The 18,421-nt window shown below is 37.0% G+C and overlaps 1 protein-coding gene across 1 annotated transcript in view; it reads right to left on the reverse strand.

The window, feature by feature from the left end:
- The window catches only part of MEOX2 (mesenchyme homeobox 2), a 62,014-nt gene extending 51,147 nt beyond the window's left edge, over positions 1–10,867 (reverse strand). The window contains exon 1 of the mRNA XM_084897189.1: positions 9,914–10,867. Within this exon, the coding sequence (XP_084753315.1) occupies positions 9,914–10,427 (514 nt within the window). The 5' untranslated portion in view covers positions 10,428–10,867. The remainder of the gene's footprint in view (positions 1–9,913) is intronic.
- Positions 10,868–18,421: the final 7,554 nt, after the last annotated feature.

Below are 18,421 nucleotides of genomic sequence, written 5' to 3' on the forward strand. Positions count from 1 at the left end.
AAGAGTAATGACTAGTTGGTGTTTGACCCTTCTTGTCGCTGTTGTTTATGACTGAACATTCAGTGCTTTGTTCTTCCTGCACCCCTTTCCCTACTCCCTCTCATGATCTAGCAGTCAAGCAATCCTAGTCCTTTGAACTTCTCTTATTTTAGGGATTAAATTACTGTGAATATAAGAGCTTTGAAAGAGTTAACTTTTAATACAGTGTTTGATTCTATTGTTTATGCAAAAGCAACTGCCACAGACCATCACTATAATAATGTAAAAGGTCTCTGAAAGACATTCTGAATTGTCCACATTGAACTTTGGCTGCAGGAGAGGTAACTAAGCTAAATAGAGTGTAACTAACTAATCACTCAGAACTTGTGAGGTTTGCTTTTCTCTCTGGCCTCAATTTAAGCAATAATTCTCAATAGTTTGTTACATACAAATAAATCCACAAACAAGTTATTTTCTTTGAAAAGGGAAATTATCATCAAACTAAAATGGTTTTAATGTATTTTGTGGGGAATATAATATATTTTAAGTGGTATTTGCTCTCTAAATGGAACCAAGAGGAATAACAAAGAGCTACGATACTTAACATTCCTTTTGCAATAAACTCAATAGCACAGCAGAACATGTCACACCCAACCTCCAAGTCCACAGCTTAAACAGAGACCTAAAATGTCACTGTCATATTCAAATCCCTTCAGTTAAAGTTCTGTTCCCTCTTGACTAAACACTGCTCTGTCCATTTCTCTTGAAAACAGGTATTGGATAGAGAAATGGCTGGACACGCTTAGGAAAGGAGGTCTGGAGACGCCCAAGCAAAATAGGCGATGGGATAGGAATCTTCAGGGTGATTACATGAAGGCAACTTGAGTCTTTTACACAATTTGGTCTAGAGCTCACCCTACATTTCAGGAAAATGGCATGGTACTACCATGTTTCCCCGAAAATAAGACATCCTCCAAAAATAAGACCTAGTGGATGCAAAGATAAGACATCCCCTGAAAATAAGACCTAGCGCAACTTTGGGAGAAAAAAAATTAATATAAGACACTGTCATATTTTTGGGGAAACAGGGTAGTAATTTGACGAACAGTTACAGATTATTTTAAATCTTTGGCGATCTTTCAAGCAGGCAACATTTTCTATAGCACTATTAGTAGTAAAACACACACACACACACACACACACACACAAATAAATAGGCAACATAGACAGAAATGGCTTTCAGATGGTGCATACCCACAACATAACTGCACCTGCATTGATACATTACAAAAAGTACAGCACCTACTGAGACAAACATTGTTCTAAGTAACATGATAATTGACTCACTATGATTTTAGGAAATGAAGGTAGAGAGAAGTTAAATCACAGCTATGATTTTTTGGAAATGAAGGTCGAGAGAAGTGAAATCACACTCATAAGAGACAGAGAGACGCTGTGTTCTCCCAGATCTAGCCTGGCCACTCCTCAGAGGCCCGCATCCCCTTAGGAATTCATCTACAGGGGCTCCGGTGCTCAGAGTCTTTGTCTTCTGATGGCATCCGGCCAATGGGAGGCAACAGAGGGAGGCTGGAAGGCATGAAGACAGATTACTGGATTGATATTTGACATCACCTGCCATCCTCCACCTGAGGTCTCAACTTCCCTAGGAGCCTTCTCTCTGTGCCTCTCACCAGATTCTGGATTTTTAAGAAAGCTCCCTCTCCTTGCCCAAAATGTTTAGGTACATTAATGTTTTCTAACTGTGGGCAGGCCCTGGGTGATTTACTGTTTCCTGTGGCTCTGCATGTGCTACCCACCATCAAATAATCATCGAATTCTCTTAAATTGTATCTTTGAATGTGCCACCTATTTCCTTGTGTGATAGAATGACTAAGAAATAAGATAAATCCTTCATGATTTATCAACTAATGGCTAAATATGCAAAAACAAAATAGTGTTGCTGCTTCTTTTAAATTTTTTTTTAAAATATATTTTTATTGATTTTTCATAGAGAGGAAGAGAGAGGGATAGAGAGTTAGAAACGTCGATGAGAGAGAATCATCGACCAGCTGCCTCTTGCACACCCCCTACTGGGGATGTGCCCGCAGCCAAGGTACATGCCCTTGACCGGAATCGAACCCAGGACCTTTCAGTCCGCAGACCGACGCTCTACCACTGAGCCAAACCAGTGCCGGCTGCTTCTTTTAAATTTTTAAAGCATCTGGATATCCAAGAAGAAGTTTAATAAAGTTCTATTCCTAGAAACAAAAAATAGTTCTGGAAGAAAAGGTATCCATAATTCCCTGAATTTTGGAGGTAGATATGCAAAAATGGTAATCTATCGTAGAAATGTGAATGGCAGCAAGCCCTTGGATTTGGATGCCTAACCTCTGGCTTTCCTGTCATTTCCATCTATCTCTATACTTTACATCTATATGCTGCCTAGTGTAATGCAATCAGACACATTTATATTTCAAATAAGAAAAAAAATATTCCAAAGGAAATGTAGTTTACACCTGTAGTTGCAAAGATTTTAATCATGAAAAGCAGTATACACACTGAGAGCTTATTTTACCTTTGAAAAATATAAAATAAGGAGAGATGTCACAATTTCAACCTGTACATTTAGTAGTAAAATGCTCTTGAGAGGATTCTTAAAATGTAAAAGCTATTTGTCAAATTACTAGTTTCCAACAAAATCAAACATACATTTTATCTATTTAGTTCCCACTAAATTTTTAATGGTATAATTCTATTTTTCTGAACCACATGATTTTGCTATCAAAATAAATCAACCAGCTGTAAAATTTACTTCGTGGTCATTGTTCATTTCATAAGAGTCAGGACCATTTTATTCTGTTCAACAAATAAGCGTGTCCCTCAGTTTGGTTTGCTAGTTTTTCAAGAGGCTAAGAAAAATCACCCAAAAGTTTACTGTGCCGTCCAGCCTGCCAGTGTAAGAAGCCATCTCTACAGACGCTGAGTACATTTCGCCACTACATTTGCAAATAACTATCACTTTGCAGAAATAAATTTTTATTTGGGTGTCATTTCTGGCAAAGCTTGAAGGCTATATTTTCAAAGGGTAAAATTCCAGGCCTTTAAAATTCTACTGGCATCCACCAGCCTAAGCTGGGCCCGCCTCTAGGTTTCCGCAGAGCCTGAGCAATGACTTCATCTTAATCATTTTCTTGCCCACAGTCATGTAAGATAACTGGAGCTTTTTTCTTATAGTATTATGGGAATCTCTTGAAGCATGTGGAGAATAATGAGCTAGAGGGGGAAAAAGAAAACAAACACTGCAGGAGAGTTGGCACGGTTGACTTTAATGACTGCCATTGATTACCAGCTTCATCCAGTTGGACTCTCCACACAGCTGTATATGCTTCAAGCCCAATATTTTATTTTGCAGCTAGAATATCTAACATCCTATTACAGTGTTTAAGGTGGATGCTCTCATCCAGAAGATCTGTTATCAAGTAATTACATTTGAAATTCTATTAGTGTGTGTGCATTTCTACATAAACGTATTATTTTAAAGTGTGCTTTTACATATAGATGCCATGCTCTCATTAATACAACACTCTCCCTTTTTACCATTACCCTTTCCACTAAAACACAAAATAAACGAAAAACTATAAAAAAAAAGTAACACCTTATACTCATAATTTCAATCCGTGTAGCTCTCTAGGTTCAAGAAACAAACCTACAACATGTTAGAAAGAAAACTTATGGAAAAATATAGGATTTTTAAATACATGTAAAACATTGGAATTAAGCTTATTCTATAAAATTTTGAAGAGGAACCAATTTTCAATCTAAATCTTTCATCAAAATCCCAATGCTTTTACTACTATAAATATTACCTTTTAAACACGTTATATTTGTAATAAAAGTAAAAACTCCAAGGATATAAGAATTAAGTCATCAAAATACTAAAATAGAAAATGCTAGCTTTTAAAAGTAGTATAGCAATATCATATAAGCTAATGATCCTATTTTTAAATTTTAATCTATATAGTAGAGAGATAGCAAATAATTATTTTTTAAGGAATTTTCCTCTCACTCATACAAACCCTTTCCAAAAATGCATACATATAATACAAATTTTACCTGATTAGTCTTGTTCACATGCGCATGTAAGAGACCAAAGAACATATCATAAAGTATTTTCAGAACCTTATAAAAATAAGTATTCCAATACATAGTAACAAATTTATAGATAGTAACATGTATAAATTCAGAAATATTAAAGTGCTGTGGAAAATGTAACATTATAAATGAAGGTTTAATGAACAATAGGCTACTTTTTATTGTATATTTAAAATTCCAAATATAGAGGAAAAATAATTGACCCATTCAATTACATCTGAACGTTTACTCTTACCAAGTAACTCTCTGTTAATTTAGTTAAAAGACATTAAAGGCTTTAATTGGAAATACTCTGAAATAAAAAAAAAAATCGATGTGCTAAAAATTTATACAAACGAGTCAATAGATATATTATTATGTTGTATCATAACATATCAGCTAGCATAACTTCCTTAAAGTGAAAATAAATCCCCTGCACTTTTATAATATAAGTAGAAAACCATAGAGGAAAGGTTATCAGATTTAAATTAATTCTGCCTCAACATAGGTAATGCTAATTGAAGATTGAGACCTGAATAACCGTTACCATTGTAAGTTTTACTCCAGGAGAAATAAAATATCCTGCAAAGTTTTATCCAGTTGGATTTTGAACCTCACCCATGACTATGATTTAGGAGTAGTGCAGAGAGTGTTGCAAGTAACATTCTTTATTGTGTTTCTCCAGGTTAACTTGGGAGGTTCAGTTTGACAAAAACTATTCCAAGCAATAGTCATAAGAGCATCATAACAAAAATAGAAAAAAAATATCAGTGCTTCATTTTTTTGACAACTATAACAAAGTTTATTAGTGATGACGAAACCATATTAATGACTACAACACAAATATAGAGAAATAAGTTGTGATAATAAAATGTGCTCTGTTGCTTAAATACATCAGACTTACCTCAATTTCTAAATTGTGGACTTTGGCCTTTGTGTTTCATCTTTTTTTAAATAAACCTTCGGAATCAGACACCAACACCATAATCCAGAAAATGTAATTTAACTGGCCACTTAAGAATTAATCCTCCTTATTTTATGATTACAATCATAGGTAAATATGCTACTCTTGATAATTTCATTTCATGTGCTAATTTATTTTAGTCACAAAATATTTTATAACAAAAAACAGTATGACAAAAATGCAGAAAATTTGAGATACAAATCATCAAAGTTAATACTCAACAAATACTAAATAACTCCTGTATGTATTTTATTTTCTAATATTTTTTCATCTTTAGAATTTATCATTTTTAGATGTTTGTAATCCTTATAGCAATGTTGGAAGAGACCTATTCTGAAATCTTTGAAATAAATGACTGAAGTTAACAGAGTCAAAAATTAAATATATTATTGTATTATATTGTTTTTTCTCATTTGAAATGGAAATCTACAAACCCTCACATCATTGTTTTGTATTTCCAGCTGCCATTTTAAATATAGTAAATGAATAAAGTTGGCACAATTATAATGACAAGTATGTATTTATACATGGGGATTTCTTACATAATTTAGCTCATATGGAAATAAAAATAATTTAAATAAATATGGAATTAGTCTCAAATTTTCCTGAATCTAAGGGAAGAAGTTGATCTCTTTTACTATTTCATTTTTGCTTAAAATTTATTTCTAAGACCCTTTAGGTCACACAACAAATATTGCAAGTTATTATAAATTCCAATGCTGTGATGAAGGGTCTATGTTTTTAAATCCAGGGGGAAAACACATTAATGCTTAAAATATATATGTTTTAGTAAACAAACTTCCAGGATGCCAACATAGTGGTTTCCATTGGTAATCACTATAAACAAAGATTAAATTTTTCAATATTTAGTACTGAATTTTGAACCCAAATGAAAGTTTTAGAAGTGTCATGCCTTACATTTAATGTTTTTCTTTTTCAAATAAACTATAAAGTTATTTACACAGAACTTGAAACTATTCCTATTTCTATAATGAATTTATTGCTGACTTTCAACAATAAAGCATCTTAATATTACTCTTAACTTCTTAGTATAATCATTTGAGAAGATGCATATAGGTCAGTGGTACTTAGGTTTTTTAATGTCAGGTCACCATTTAAAAGTGTTTACACCTAAAATGAATCTATCACTGCAAGAAAAATACTAAAAAATATTTTTATTGCATAAATTTGAGATATTTAATTTATTCAATATTTTCTTATGATTACCAAGATCTAGTACACTATTTTTAAACTTCTAAAGCAAATATTAAAACAATAAACATAATCAGTAACACAGAAATGAACGGTAAAGTGACTTTTTTCCTTTTAGAAAACATAATGATTGAATATCTAGAAAAAGTTAGAATAGAATACCAGAGTTAGGATAGGTAAGATATTATTCTATGTTTAACTTCCAGATTGTCAATGTCATTCTTGTCATTCTGCATAGCAGGCATATGACAGACATAATTTGACAATAAACATTTTATATCTTGTAGCTATAAATAAAATACTTGTCATTTTACAAGAATCTAATATGATTCAAAATCTTGTAAAATCCACATTCCCAAATCATTCCCTTTTTATATAAATGTTTTAATTATGTATGAAAAATACTTATATCCATTCAATTAATTTAAATAGAAAATATTTACATGTTTATATTGTGTATTATCTTCATATAACCTAAAGCTAGGTTGACTAATCTACTTTGGTTATTTTAACTGCTAGTGGGCATTTTATACCTATTACTGCATTGCTTGGCAAACAATCAAATGTAATTGAAGCCAAGTAATTCACCCTATTTATAGACTTTTTTTCAGAATCACCTGCTTTGTATAGATTGTTTTAAGTACAGTTGTAAAGTTTCGATTTTTAAGAGCCTCTTTGAAGAGGTGGCAGATGTTGGCTTTGCTAATAACACTGGAAAGCAGAGCAGGTTCAAAGTTGAAAAAAAAAATGTTTAACACATATAAAAAATAACTGTGCTTTTCTATTAAGGTTGGTTATTTTCAACTGTCAACAATAAGTTAAAATAGAAGAATAAAGTGCATAAATATTTGTTTCTAGATCCTTACGCTTTTTGAGTTTGAATATTTGTGTGTTTGGGATGGGAAATGTGTGTTAATGTATGCTGTTAAATGTTACAAATGGTAGTTTTAGCATCATTACCATGGATCAAATTTGGGTTGCTTTTCAATATTTTCTGGTGCTTAAAATCCTATTAAAATTCCACATGGTCATGCACACATACAAGATATCTGGGTATCAGATGCAAGGATACAGAATTTGGTTCCGACTTTGCACTGGATTTATGTACTGTGTTTACTCTGAACTATAAGTACATAGTTATTATAAACTGCCCAACAAAATATAAATGGTCTCTATTAGGCATATGGCTTTTATCTTACATAATTTAAAAATTGCAAGAGTTCAGAATTTAATTTAATTTAGTTTTTTGGAAATAATGAAGTAAGAAGACAAGCAATGAGACATGTGTTAATAATATATCAGAATTATAGTGATTTTCTATATCACTTCAATTTTTGCTAGAACAAGGTACCCTTACGACACTATAAAATAAAAGAGTTGTGAACATGAATTATGGAGGACCAAATACAATATCATCAGAGGAGAAAGATATCTTGAACTGAAATCTCTGTCAAGATACAACAGATATAAATGAACTCAAATAGTGAAACTGGCAAACTAAATTTTATTTTCAATGAGTGTACATATATTTAACTGGAAACTATTGTGATATTTCCTTTTAACTAGTCAAAATTTCTTTCAAAAGAACCCGTCAAAGAAAATGCTCATTCTAACTCCCCAGCGATTCTAGCCATGGTGGTGACTAACTGTAGTTCCCACTTAAGATGTAATCTGTCAATACTATATGGATGTTAACTTTTGTGTCTGTTTATTTTTCCTGCACTCTATGAGCTTCAACATGTAAAAATAAACTTATCGTGTTATATGGTTATTTTCCACCAAAGGAGAGTGGAACTATTAATGGAACCCATTTTCTTAAAGTTGTTATTAAAATGACTAGGGTTGTAGATGCTTTGATACACTTTCCCTGTTTCCTCCCAAGCCAAATAGCATGTGTCCATATGAAAATCCTGTTTGCCCTAAGCAACTTGGTAAGTGCAGTGGTTGAGGTCAGGAAGCAAAAGGAACAACCTCTTGCATAGATTTCTCATTGCAGAAAGTAAAGCGAATGGTGAGAGCTTCTGGCAATTGCAGAAGTGAGCTGACAAATCTGAACTGGAATCTGTTTCAAAACAAAATTATATCGATATCGAGTGCTGTGTCTGATCGGATCACAGCATTCTAAATTTTTTGTTGTTGTTGTTTAATACGGAAGATGGAAGCCTTCTTATTATGATTAACCTTTTTAACTCTGTCTTGAGAGTTTCACTTATGGCTAATAACAACTATTAATAATTAGTGATACTACTGCTAACTTTCTTAGGTATAAACTAATTTGTGATCCAGTATTAAAAGTTTACCTCTGACCTTGGAAAGCAAAGGTTAGATTTTCCATAACTCATCCTGAAGAACCATTGATAGCACAGCTGCGAAGGAAAAATGAAATAATGTGGGCACCCGTTGTCATTTATGTGGGATCTTACCTAAAGCATGAAAAAAATATATAAATTTTTTTCCAGTCTTTCAAACCAATGCCTTGAATTACCTGCTAGAGCTGTTAAACCAATTCCTCAAAGGTAGAAGATGCGTAAATATCAGATTAAACAAATGACACTTTCCGAAAAGACCGATGGCAGGTTGCGGCGCTGTAGCTACTGAAGAAAACTCACAACTCGCTTAATTGGAAAACATCCTTGAAGGGCGAGGGTTGCCTGGAAAACTTGTTTCTCCGGATTGGGACCATTTGCTTGGCAGGCTGTGCCTTCCAGCACCCCTTTTTGTGTGGCTACTCAACGTATCCCCAAGAAGACCAGGGTCTCCAGCACACCCTCGGGTACCCCGGCCTGGGGGATACCAAAACAGCACCACTGGGGCTACTGTGAGTTCCCAGCACTTTCCCGATAATCCTCAATTGGAGGAGGCTATTACTTTCCACTTTTGAGATTCGGATTCTCTCTTTAGACCAGTGCCACAATACAACTATGATTACGACTCCCGTTCCTTCAAGTGTCTGAGCATGTATGTATTAACAATTTTCTAACACATTCCTCAAAATCTTCTGAATTCCTAGATGATATCTCCTTCCCCAAGAAAGGGAAATGTTTACCATTTAGAAAAGGGTGCTATTTAAAGAGCTCTGAAATCAGAATTAAAAAAAAAAAAATCTAAAACTTTTTTTTCTCTCATACGCTCTGCCAAGTTCCACTTGCAAGTTCCAAATATTGTGCAATAATCTGGAAATCCAGTTAACGATGGGAAAAATCGAGCCACTCCAGAGCCGGGAACTTGCAAGGGAAAAAGTCAAGGAGCGGAGCCCCGCACGCATGCCCGGCGGACAGACGCTGCATCCCAGGGCGCACTCCCCTCCCCATCGCTCGGATGGAAGGTCACGCTTTGCAATCGATTTCACATACTGTCACCCGTCCTTTTTTTTTTTTTTTTTTTTATCCTCAACCCTCTGGTAAACTAGTTTGGACCTTGGAGCGCCTGGCGCTGCTGGCTGCCGTTCTACCCTCGCAGAAGCACGTGTCCCCACATCACAGGGCTGGGGCGGCCCCGCGGAATGTGGCGGCGGGGAGCCAGGGAGGGCAAGACAGGTACCCTCTTCCCTGCCTCCTCGCCGGCGGCTGGGGCATCTTCCCCGCCGTCTCCCCGCCCCTTTTGCCCAGGGTGCCTGGCGCGCCTTACCTGAGCTGTCGCTCTTTCTCTTGCCGCCACTTCTCTTGTCCGCCTCGGCGGGGGACAGCGCCTGGCGGCCGTAGTCCCCGGGCACGCACGCCGCCCCGGTCGGGGTGCTGGAGCCCAGGCTGGAGGAGTTGGAGCACAGGACCGGCGGGCTGCTGCCCATCTCCGGGGGCCCTCCCGAGTCCGGCTGGAGGCAGAGGCTGTGCCGGGCCGCGCTCGGCGGGGAGGACATCTGCGGGAGGTGCCAGTTGGTTTGCAGAGCCTGGTGCTGCTGCTGCTGGTGGTGGTGGTGGTGATGGTGGTGGTGGTGGTGGTGTCCCCTGTGGTGCTGGCTGGCAAACATGCCCTCCTCGTTGGGGTATCCAGCGATTATGCAAGACGAGGAAGACGTGGAGAGCTCGGGGTAGGACATATGGTCGGATCTTCCGTGGAGGGCGAGGGAGGACTGGGAGAACGGGTGCAAGCCCTGCGCGGCGGCATGGGGGCTGCGCAGGCAGCCAAAGAGCGGGTGTTCCATAGCATGCAAGTCGTGGGTTCCCGGCGGGAGACTTCGAGAAGCTTGCAAACGGCCACCACCCTCTGTCCCTGTTCACAGTAAACAGTGCGACTTTCCCCCTCCCCGAGCGACGGCCACCGGCGCTTCAGCTTCAGCAGAGCTGGGATAATCCCGGTCCTGAGCCCTAGCGGCCAGTCTCCTTTACATATAAACACTCTGACCTGGAGGAGCTTCCCTCCGAGCGACTCAGATGTCAAGAGAAGGAGAGGTGGAAGCCAAAAGAAGGTGGTCCCAGAGAACTGCTTTCAGGGGGAAACGGCTCCGGGAGGTTATAAATAGAGTGTAATGTGAGCTGGGGGCTGGCTCAGGAGCCCAGCGCTGACCACATGCAAACTCCCTCCAAAATTCCCGCTCAGTCTGCGCCACGCGCTTCCAGTTCCACTTCCTAAAGCTGCTGGACGCACACGGCGCCCACGCCCGCCCGCCCCTGCCGGCCGCGGCTCTGCACGGCGCCCCGCGCTCCTCCCCAGCCCGGGGCTGCCCTCCCGCCCAGCCCGCAGCCAAGGACCCAGCCCGCACGCCCTGTCCCGCCGCCCACTTGGCTCAGGAAAGGTGTCTTGTTTGCTGCTTGGGCACTGTCACCTGCACGAAAGCCGGGGACTGCGTCTAGCTATTGAGGAGCTCTAGGGTTAAGGGAAAGGATCAGAGCTAGATGCGTGCGCGCTTCCAGAAAATTTCTAAACTTCTTGTCTCCGGCCCGGGCGCGCACCTTGCTTTTGGCAGCTGTGAACGGGCTTGGGCGCCAGGACCCAGGCTGCAGGAATGCGCCCCGCGGGGCGGGCGGGGAAGGCCATATGGGTGCGGAGTGCGTGGGAGGGCAGCATGAGGAGGCTGTAATACAATAGTTCCAGGTGTCCAGCCCTGGCCTCCGCCCTTGCGATGATGCCTGGGGGGCTCTCTTTCCTCCTGCTTTCCCCAAGTGCCCTCTCCTCTGCTTTCCCGGTCCCCCAGTGCCCACCCATAAGTTTTCCTGGGTCAGGGATATCCCAAAGCGGTTTTGTCCTGATCACATGAGATGTGTAGATTGCACGCACATTTCATCTTTCCCCTGAGGAGCCAGCCCGTCTCTTCTCATTTCCATCCAGAAATCCACTGTCTGCCGCTCAAAAAACAACTCTGCTCATAGCACCCCCCCCCCCCCGCCCCACTCCCTCCTCAGCCCTGGTCCATATACTAGGAAATGTTACCCTTCGATTTCCTCCAAAGTTCAGATCTCCCTGGTAAATCTTGCATCACAGAAAACGAGTGAGAAAACTTGACCAGGGAATTAGTGGGAGCATCAGCTGGGCTTTGATGCTGCCACTTGCTTGAGACATTGTCTGCTGGGGGCAGAGTGGTTTATACAAGGCAAGCCAGGACCTCCCCTCCCTGTTCCCTCCACCCCCCCCCCCCCCCCCCCCCCCGCAATGAGCTGCAGGAATAGTCAACTCACGCCTGGGACAGGTCGCGTCAAGAGAACATAGGCGCTCACATATCAATCCTGGGACCCCAAATGTGCCACCGGCAGCGTCGCCCCGTTATTTTCATTGTCTCACGTGTCCAGAGGATGGGGACCAGGTCTTTGAAGTTGTTAATGGGATTAATGGGGAACAGCAAACTAGGCCAGGCATCTGGTTTGAATTAGGGGGGAAAAAAGTATTGATTAATCTTTGAGAAGTGTCCCCAAGGCAGACAGAATCTTCTCCCTGGCCCAGCCCCTCGGGCTTCAACCTATCTCCCTTTTCTTTTCAATTGTGCTGCGGAATAGTGGCTTCGCAATAAACCTTTACATCCGTGTGAAAGTTCGAATTGTTTTCCATCGCTCAGAGGTGGGATGGGGCGGGGGTGATCAGGAATTCTGAGATTTGTAAGCGCTGCTTTCTTTAACGGAAATTGAGCCCTATTTTGAGGGAAATTAGTTTTGCAGACTTCGTTAGAAAAAAAAAAAAAAAAAAAGCTAAAACTTTTGTTCACCAGCTGCTCAGCTTTTCAGTCTGGGTCTGAGCTGGAACCTGCTGCAAGCATTTGACGGTAAGACCTTCTTTGCCGATATTTTGGGAATCTAATATCGTTTTAGGCTTCCAAAGGGGGGTGTTCTGCAGGCTGCACGTTTCTAAGGGTTTTAAAGCACTCCCAGGAACGCGTCCAGGGTTTAGATCTTAAGAATGTTTCTTCCTGCCACTCCCCATGCCCTTGGCTCTTTTAAGGATGAAAAAGGAGGAGGTAGAGTCTTCTAATATCGTCAGAATATATTTTGAATTTTCATTGTGTTTATGGTTTCAATATGTGCCCTAAGATTAAAACTTGAAGTACAAAGGGCAACACTAAACTTTCCAAACTCGGGTGACTCCCCCATAGATTCTGGGTGAAAGCAAGAAAGGCTTTATCCATAGAGAAATTTAGGCAACCACCTCCATGAACTGTAACCAGAAATATTTACATGCTATAACGCCCTGTACTAAAAGCATTGGGGACAAACGTCAGGCAAGACTAACTAAAGATACACTTGATCTGCAGACATCAATAAAAACCATCCATAAAGTTCCTTTGGTTTGCCTTCTAGTGGTTGAGAGGAAGCAAGCAATCGAGAAGTGAATGGATATGAATTTAGCCAGTGTGTTGCAAATAACTACCAACTAGCAAAAACATAAAACTTTTATTTTAAGGGAAATATAACTTAAATTAAGTAATCTCGTCTCCAGAAGTTGCCCCTTTTCCTTGAACCTGACTGCTTGCTTTTTTCTCACTCACTGTGTCAGATGTTAACAACATGTCCTGAAGTTTCTGTACAACCTGCCCTAGTCAACCAGCCTCTGAAACTGTGGGGGTGGACGTCTGGGGGGAAAAAAATTAGAAAAGGTTAGAGAGGGAAGGAATATCTTTGAAAGGCACACAACTAACACAGCGCTAGCAGGAATATTCTTTTTTAATTAAAGACCCAAAACATGTAATACCAGTTAAGAATTATGATGTCCAGATTTCTAATAGAAAACATAATATAAGGGAAATGTTATTTGGAAGAGAAAAAAGTTTGATTCCAGAGGAAAGGAGTAAAAAAGGGCCCTGATATATTTCAAAACTAAATATGATATTTTCTCTGAATTGCCAAATATATATATATATATATTAATTATTCCATAAGTTCTTTTAAAATGTTCATATTTCAGAATATTTGGAATAAGGTAAAAATATTGATTCTTATTTTGTAGGCCATAGAAAATATTTTGAAAAATGTAAGAACAGGAAAAATCCCTAGCATAACTACTTTATGTTCAAATCAACAAAATCCAATGTTGAAAGTTGACTTTTACCGACATAGGCTAATTATATCAAGAAGAATGGTGAAAAGAAAATCCCGCAAAAGTTATTATAGAATTTATATAGCATTTAAACTTGTAGCATTTATCTTATATGTACAGTATATTTGAATTTTCCTGAAAAATATTCTATTAATACAGCATGTTATGCAAGGTTTGATATTAAGCAGCACATTATAACAAGAGGTTGAATATATAAAAAACATAAATTTCCCATCTTTTGTATGAAACATAATCAAAATTATTTTAAATATGTGCTCTTTAAATTTGATGTGTGTATGAGTATTATTATTTCTGTTTAAACGAAGTGATATTCAATAGTAAGAGCAGAGATTTTTAAAATTAAAACTTTTATTTTAAGGGAAATATAACTTAAATTAAGCAATCTGAATAATTTATATTTAATTTTTATTGTAAATTTTATGATGATTCTTTTGAGTTGCCATTCTTCTGTACATTTATGACATGAGGTTTGATGGGAATAAAAATATTTAAAATTAAATATGATCATTAGCTATAGATATTATAAACTTTCCATTTTACCAATAGATAAATTTACTTTGTTAATATATAGTGGTCATAATTCCATATCCATATGTGAATTTAAATATGAAAAATTAAATTAAAACTTGAATTGTCTCTGAAGGTTTTATTGAGGATAGAAATGTTATTTCAGCTATATTTCTCTAAGAAATAAATTATGTCCTTCAGTTGTTTTTTATGAAATAAAGAATTTTGACTATATTAAAATATGCTAAATACTCAATTATAATTTGTTATTTATAACACACTTCATTTTTTTAAACTAAGGTATTGAGCATTATAAAGTTTGAAGGATAATTTTGCTGTGGTTAGCACATGTTATTTACTGATTCTATATACTTTTACTGATTTTTAAAATAAATTATTAATTTTACATAACACTCATTGGTACTTAAAATTGTTATGTTTCTACATATACTAGAAGAAATGAATACTTAAATATTACTTCTGAAAATAATAAAATAATATCCAACATACTTTGTTTTTCTAATTTCTATTTCTTCCTACATTTAGATTTATGATTTTTTTTCAGTAGTTTCAATTCAAATACAATATAGTAAATAACTTTCAGAAAACTAGCATGAAGTATAGATTATGACTGATTTAATTAAAATTTCAAAATTTAAGAAATGTTCCATAATCCCAGTTGCTTTCTATAAACATTTTATTGAATTCTACTTATTTGTATATGTGTGGGGGGTGAAGTATTAAAATTAGGAAGACATTGACTACCTCTCAAATTTCAAAAACTTCTAACTGAATTCCCTTTGGTTCACCTGTTTTAATTTTTAGAATATTCAACCAAGTTTCCTTAAAATGATGTATGTGGGAATAATTACATTCAATTTTTATATTTTAATTTGCATTTACCTTGTTACTTTTATTGATAACTATGCGTTTCAATGATTTACAGTTGACAATTGACTCCTTTGCATATCTTAATTATAAGATTATAAGATGTACAGGCACACTAATGCAAGATAGTTTCATATAAAATCCTACATATTACATTATAGATTCTATACCATGAAACTCATAAGACTAAATTTCTATCCATAATTTAAGGGAAATAAATAATTTATTTCCCCATATCATAGAAAATAATACAATACTTCTAAATGGAATGAATTTAGGACAAGTTCAAAAATCTCAAAGAATAAAACTCAATCAAAACTAAGGATAGGAATTATAGGTAAAAACTTAGTCTTCTGTTTTAAGATTTCCAACTTTAAGTGTTCAATATAACTACTATAATTTTGGCACTATGAAAGATTACTCTTACATGCTTTTATTTTTCATGCTTCAATTTGTAGCATGTTTTATTCCTAAAGTGACTCTTTTATTTTGAGCTGGGTTTATGATTTTAATCCCTGAGATCCCTGTATTTTAGTATAGCTCCTTCGAAATATTTAATTACACACACGCTAATTTCATATGATTCAGACTCAGCAAAGAAACACCAGCTGTCTTTGATGTCAAAATCTTTGTTCATGGGAAAAGGGAACCTTTTGAATATTTGAGTACTAAACAAAGTGTAAAGTACAAGCCAAATACATTAACTCGTATGACAAAATATTTTTAAGAGTTTAATATTAGTACCTTGATTCAGTTCAGATTTGTAAAAGATTTTGAGAAGTGATGTAGAGTATTATTAAACAAGGCAATGACCATATGGAAATGGACTAAAACAAGGATGAAAACGATTAAATGACAACTGTCTACTTTTGTCTCAGTTGGCCTATGACTCAGAAGGATGATAGGACAGAATAGGCCCAGAGAAAACCAGAGAAGTTTGACAGGTTAAAAGACATAGAGAGATAAGATAAACTTAACTATATGGAAAATCATTCTATATTTAATAATACAAATAGACTATTTGTAAGTTACATACACTTATAATAATGGTAAAAAGACCCTAAGTGCATGTCTTAATTTAATTGGAACTTTAAAAAAAAGTCATGAGGAAGGTTTATTTTTAAAGATATATATGCCATATATATTTTTGATAAAAGTAATAATAACAAAATACTGCTCTCTGAGACAGTTTCAACTAATCTCACATGCTTAATGTGCAACTAAAGTGAAGATGTGATCAATGCCTTGGACATGTGCAAGCTACTGAATGTCTAAAGTTCTGAATAATCATTACTTTCTTGTCTTACAAATCTGTAACCTGAAACTCATTGTAGTCAATTGTTTCCTATATTTTATTTATTTTTAGAGGATGCTTTCTGCTAAGGTAAGGTAATAGTATATGGGAAGGGAATAAACCTATTTTCAACAGTTTTCAGTCACTGAGAGAAAAAACAGTATTGGTCCAACTGCATCTTAGAGCACTTCACAAGGGAATTCTGGTAGAATCAAGTAATAACCAGAACTCAGAAGAAATATCAGCTCTGAGTTTAAGAGTCCAGGATAAGGCAATTCCTCATAGCATTGGCTAACAGTTCTTTTCACCAACAAGGTGACCCGAGATCAAAGTGAAGCTTTTTCGTACTGTGTAAGAGGGTGTGAATATTATGATGAAGCCTCTTCAAACTTAGAGAGGCTACAGACATCTTCATTTTGCAAGACCCTTGACATCTTCATTTTGCAAGACCCTTGCCCTATAACTTGAGTTGCAGGAACCATCTTGGTCCATTTTATGTTTCTAAGGACTAAAACTTGAGAGCATAAGTAACTAATTAGTAGGGAAACAGACTCAGACTAAAAAAGTCTAGATAACTTTAGAATATGTTATAAAATTCAGTAAAACTTACTAATGATCTTGAAAATGAGCTGCATGAGTAACGAGAAATCTGACAGTTTTCCCTTCTAACCTAGAGCGCCTGTAGTGATCAGCCACAGCATTTCTGCAGGTAACATACTCCAGTTGATTATACTGTATGTGCTGGTTACACTGAGGTTAATGTTTCTATGAAGATATAGTCAAAGCCAATTTAAATAAATTTGACTCATAAACAAATACTACAACACCTCTACTTATTGCAGAGAACTTGAAAAATATTTCACTCATATTGTAAAATACAGAAATAAAAATAGCACAATTATGCCTTTCCAGGATAATTACAATATTTTTTCCATCACAGTTACTGTCTGTGGACTAGTAGTAGATGTCAAGAGTTTATGAGATACTGAGATTACTCCATTTGGTTTTCAGTAAATTCTTGTATCCTGCAATGTATAGTTAATATGATGTGATCAGAGGAAAACACTGAGTCCCTTTGGATTTTTAAGATCAGATTTTCTTAAGTACATGACATACCATCATCTGATAGATCCTACCAAGGCAGATAGCTCAGACCCAGGTGGCATTATCTGGGCCTGGAATTGTTCTTACAGGAACAAAGATAAGAATTTAATAACACAACTCTGAAAAAATGTCCAGTGTTGCATGTGTGGTGAAAAAGTTTGAATGAGTACCTTTAAAAAAGACATAGAAGTGTGGAAGAGACTGTTGAACCTCAGAGGGAAGGCAGGGGAAGGAGGGAGGTTAGTGGGAAGGGATCAAGCAATGAATTCATATGCATATATGCATAACCCATGGACACAAACAATAGGGTGGTCAATGAGAGAGAGAAAAAAGGGGACATATGTAATATTTTTCACAATAATGATTAAAAAAAGAAAAATGATATAAAGAAGCACATTAATCTGAGTTTGTGGACTTAGCTGTCAGTGTTCTTTCTGTAATAATATTAAATATTTGCCAATTTATGTGTGGCTCATCATTTTTTGTAAATGGTTAGCAGGTGTTAGATCATTGTCATCTGAGATGTGTGAGCAAATATAACATCGTCATGGCTAAAACAAAAGGGCAGCTTAGGTTCCTTGCCCTATACTAGCAATTCTAGTCATCAAAAAGTACTAAAACCCAGTCTCATGTTAACAAGTCGCATGTCAGTCTCTCTCTAAACGACGTCATTGTCCAATGAGTTGCTCAAGTCAGAAGCCGGAACACAACTTCAACAAGCCCCTTCTTCCTTATCCTTCCCATATGCAGTCAATTATCAAGTGGAGTAGTCCCCATCACACCTCTTTAATATTCATTAACTCCAGGCTGCTCCCATCAGCCATGTCATTACTTCACCTGGAGGCTTCCCCCTTCTCACTCGA

The sequence above is a fragment of the Pipistrellus hanaki genome, assembly GCF_964339955.1.
Source record: "Pipistrellus hanaki genome assembly, chromosome: 10".
NCBI lineage: Eukaryota > Metazoa > Chordata > Mammalia > Chiroptera > Vespertilionidae > Pipistrellus > Pipistrellus hanaki.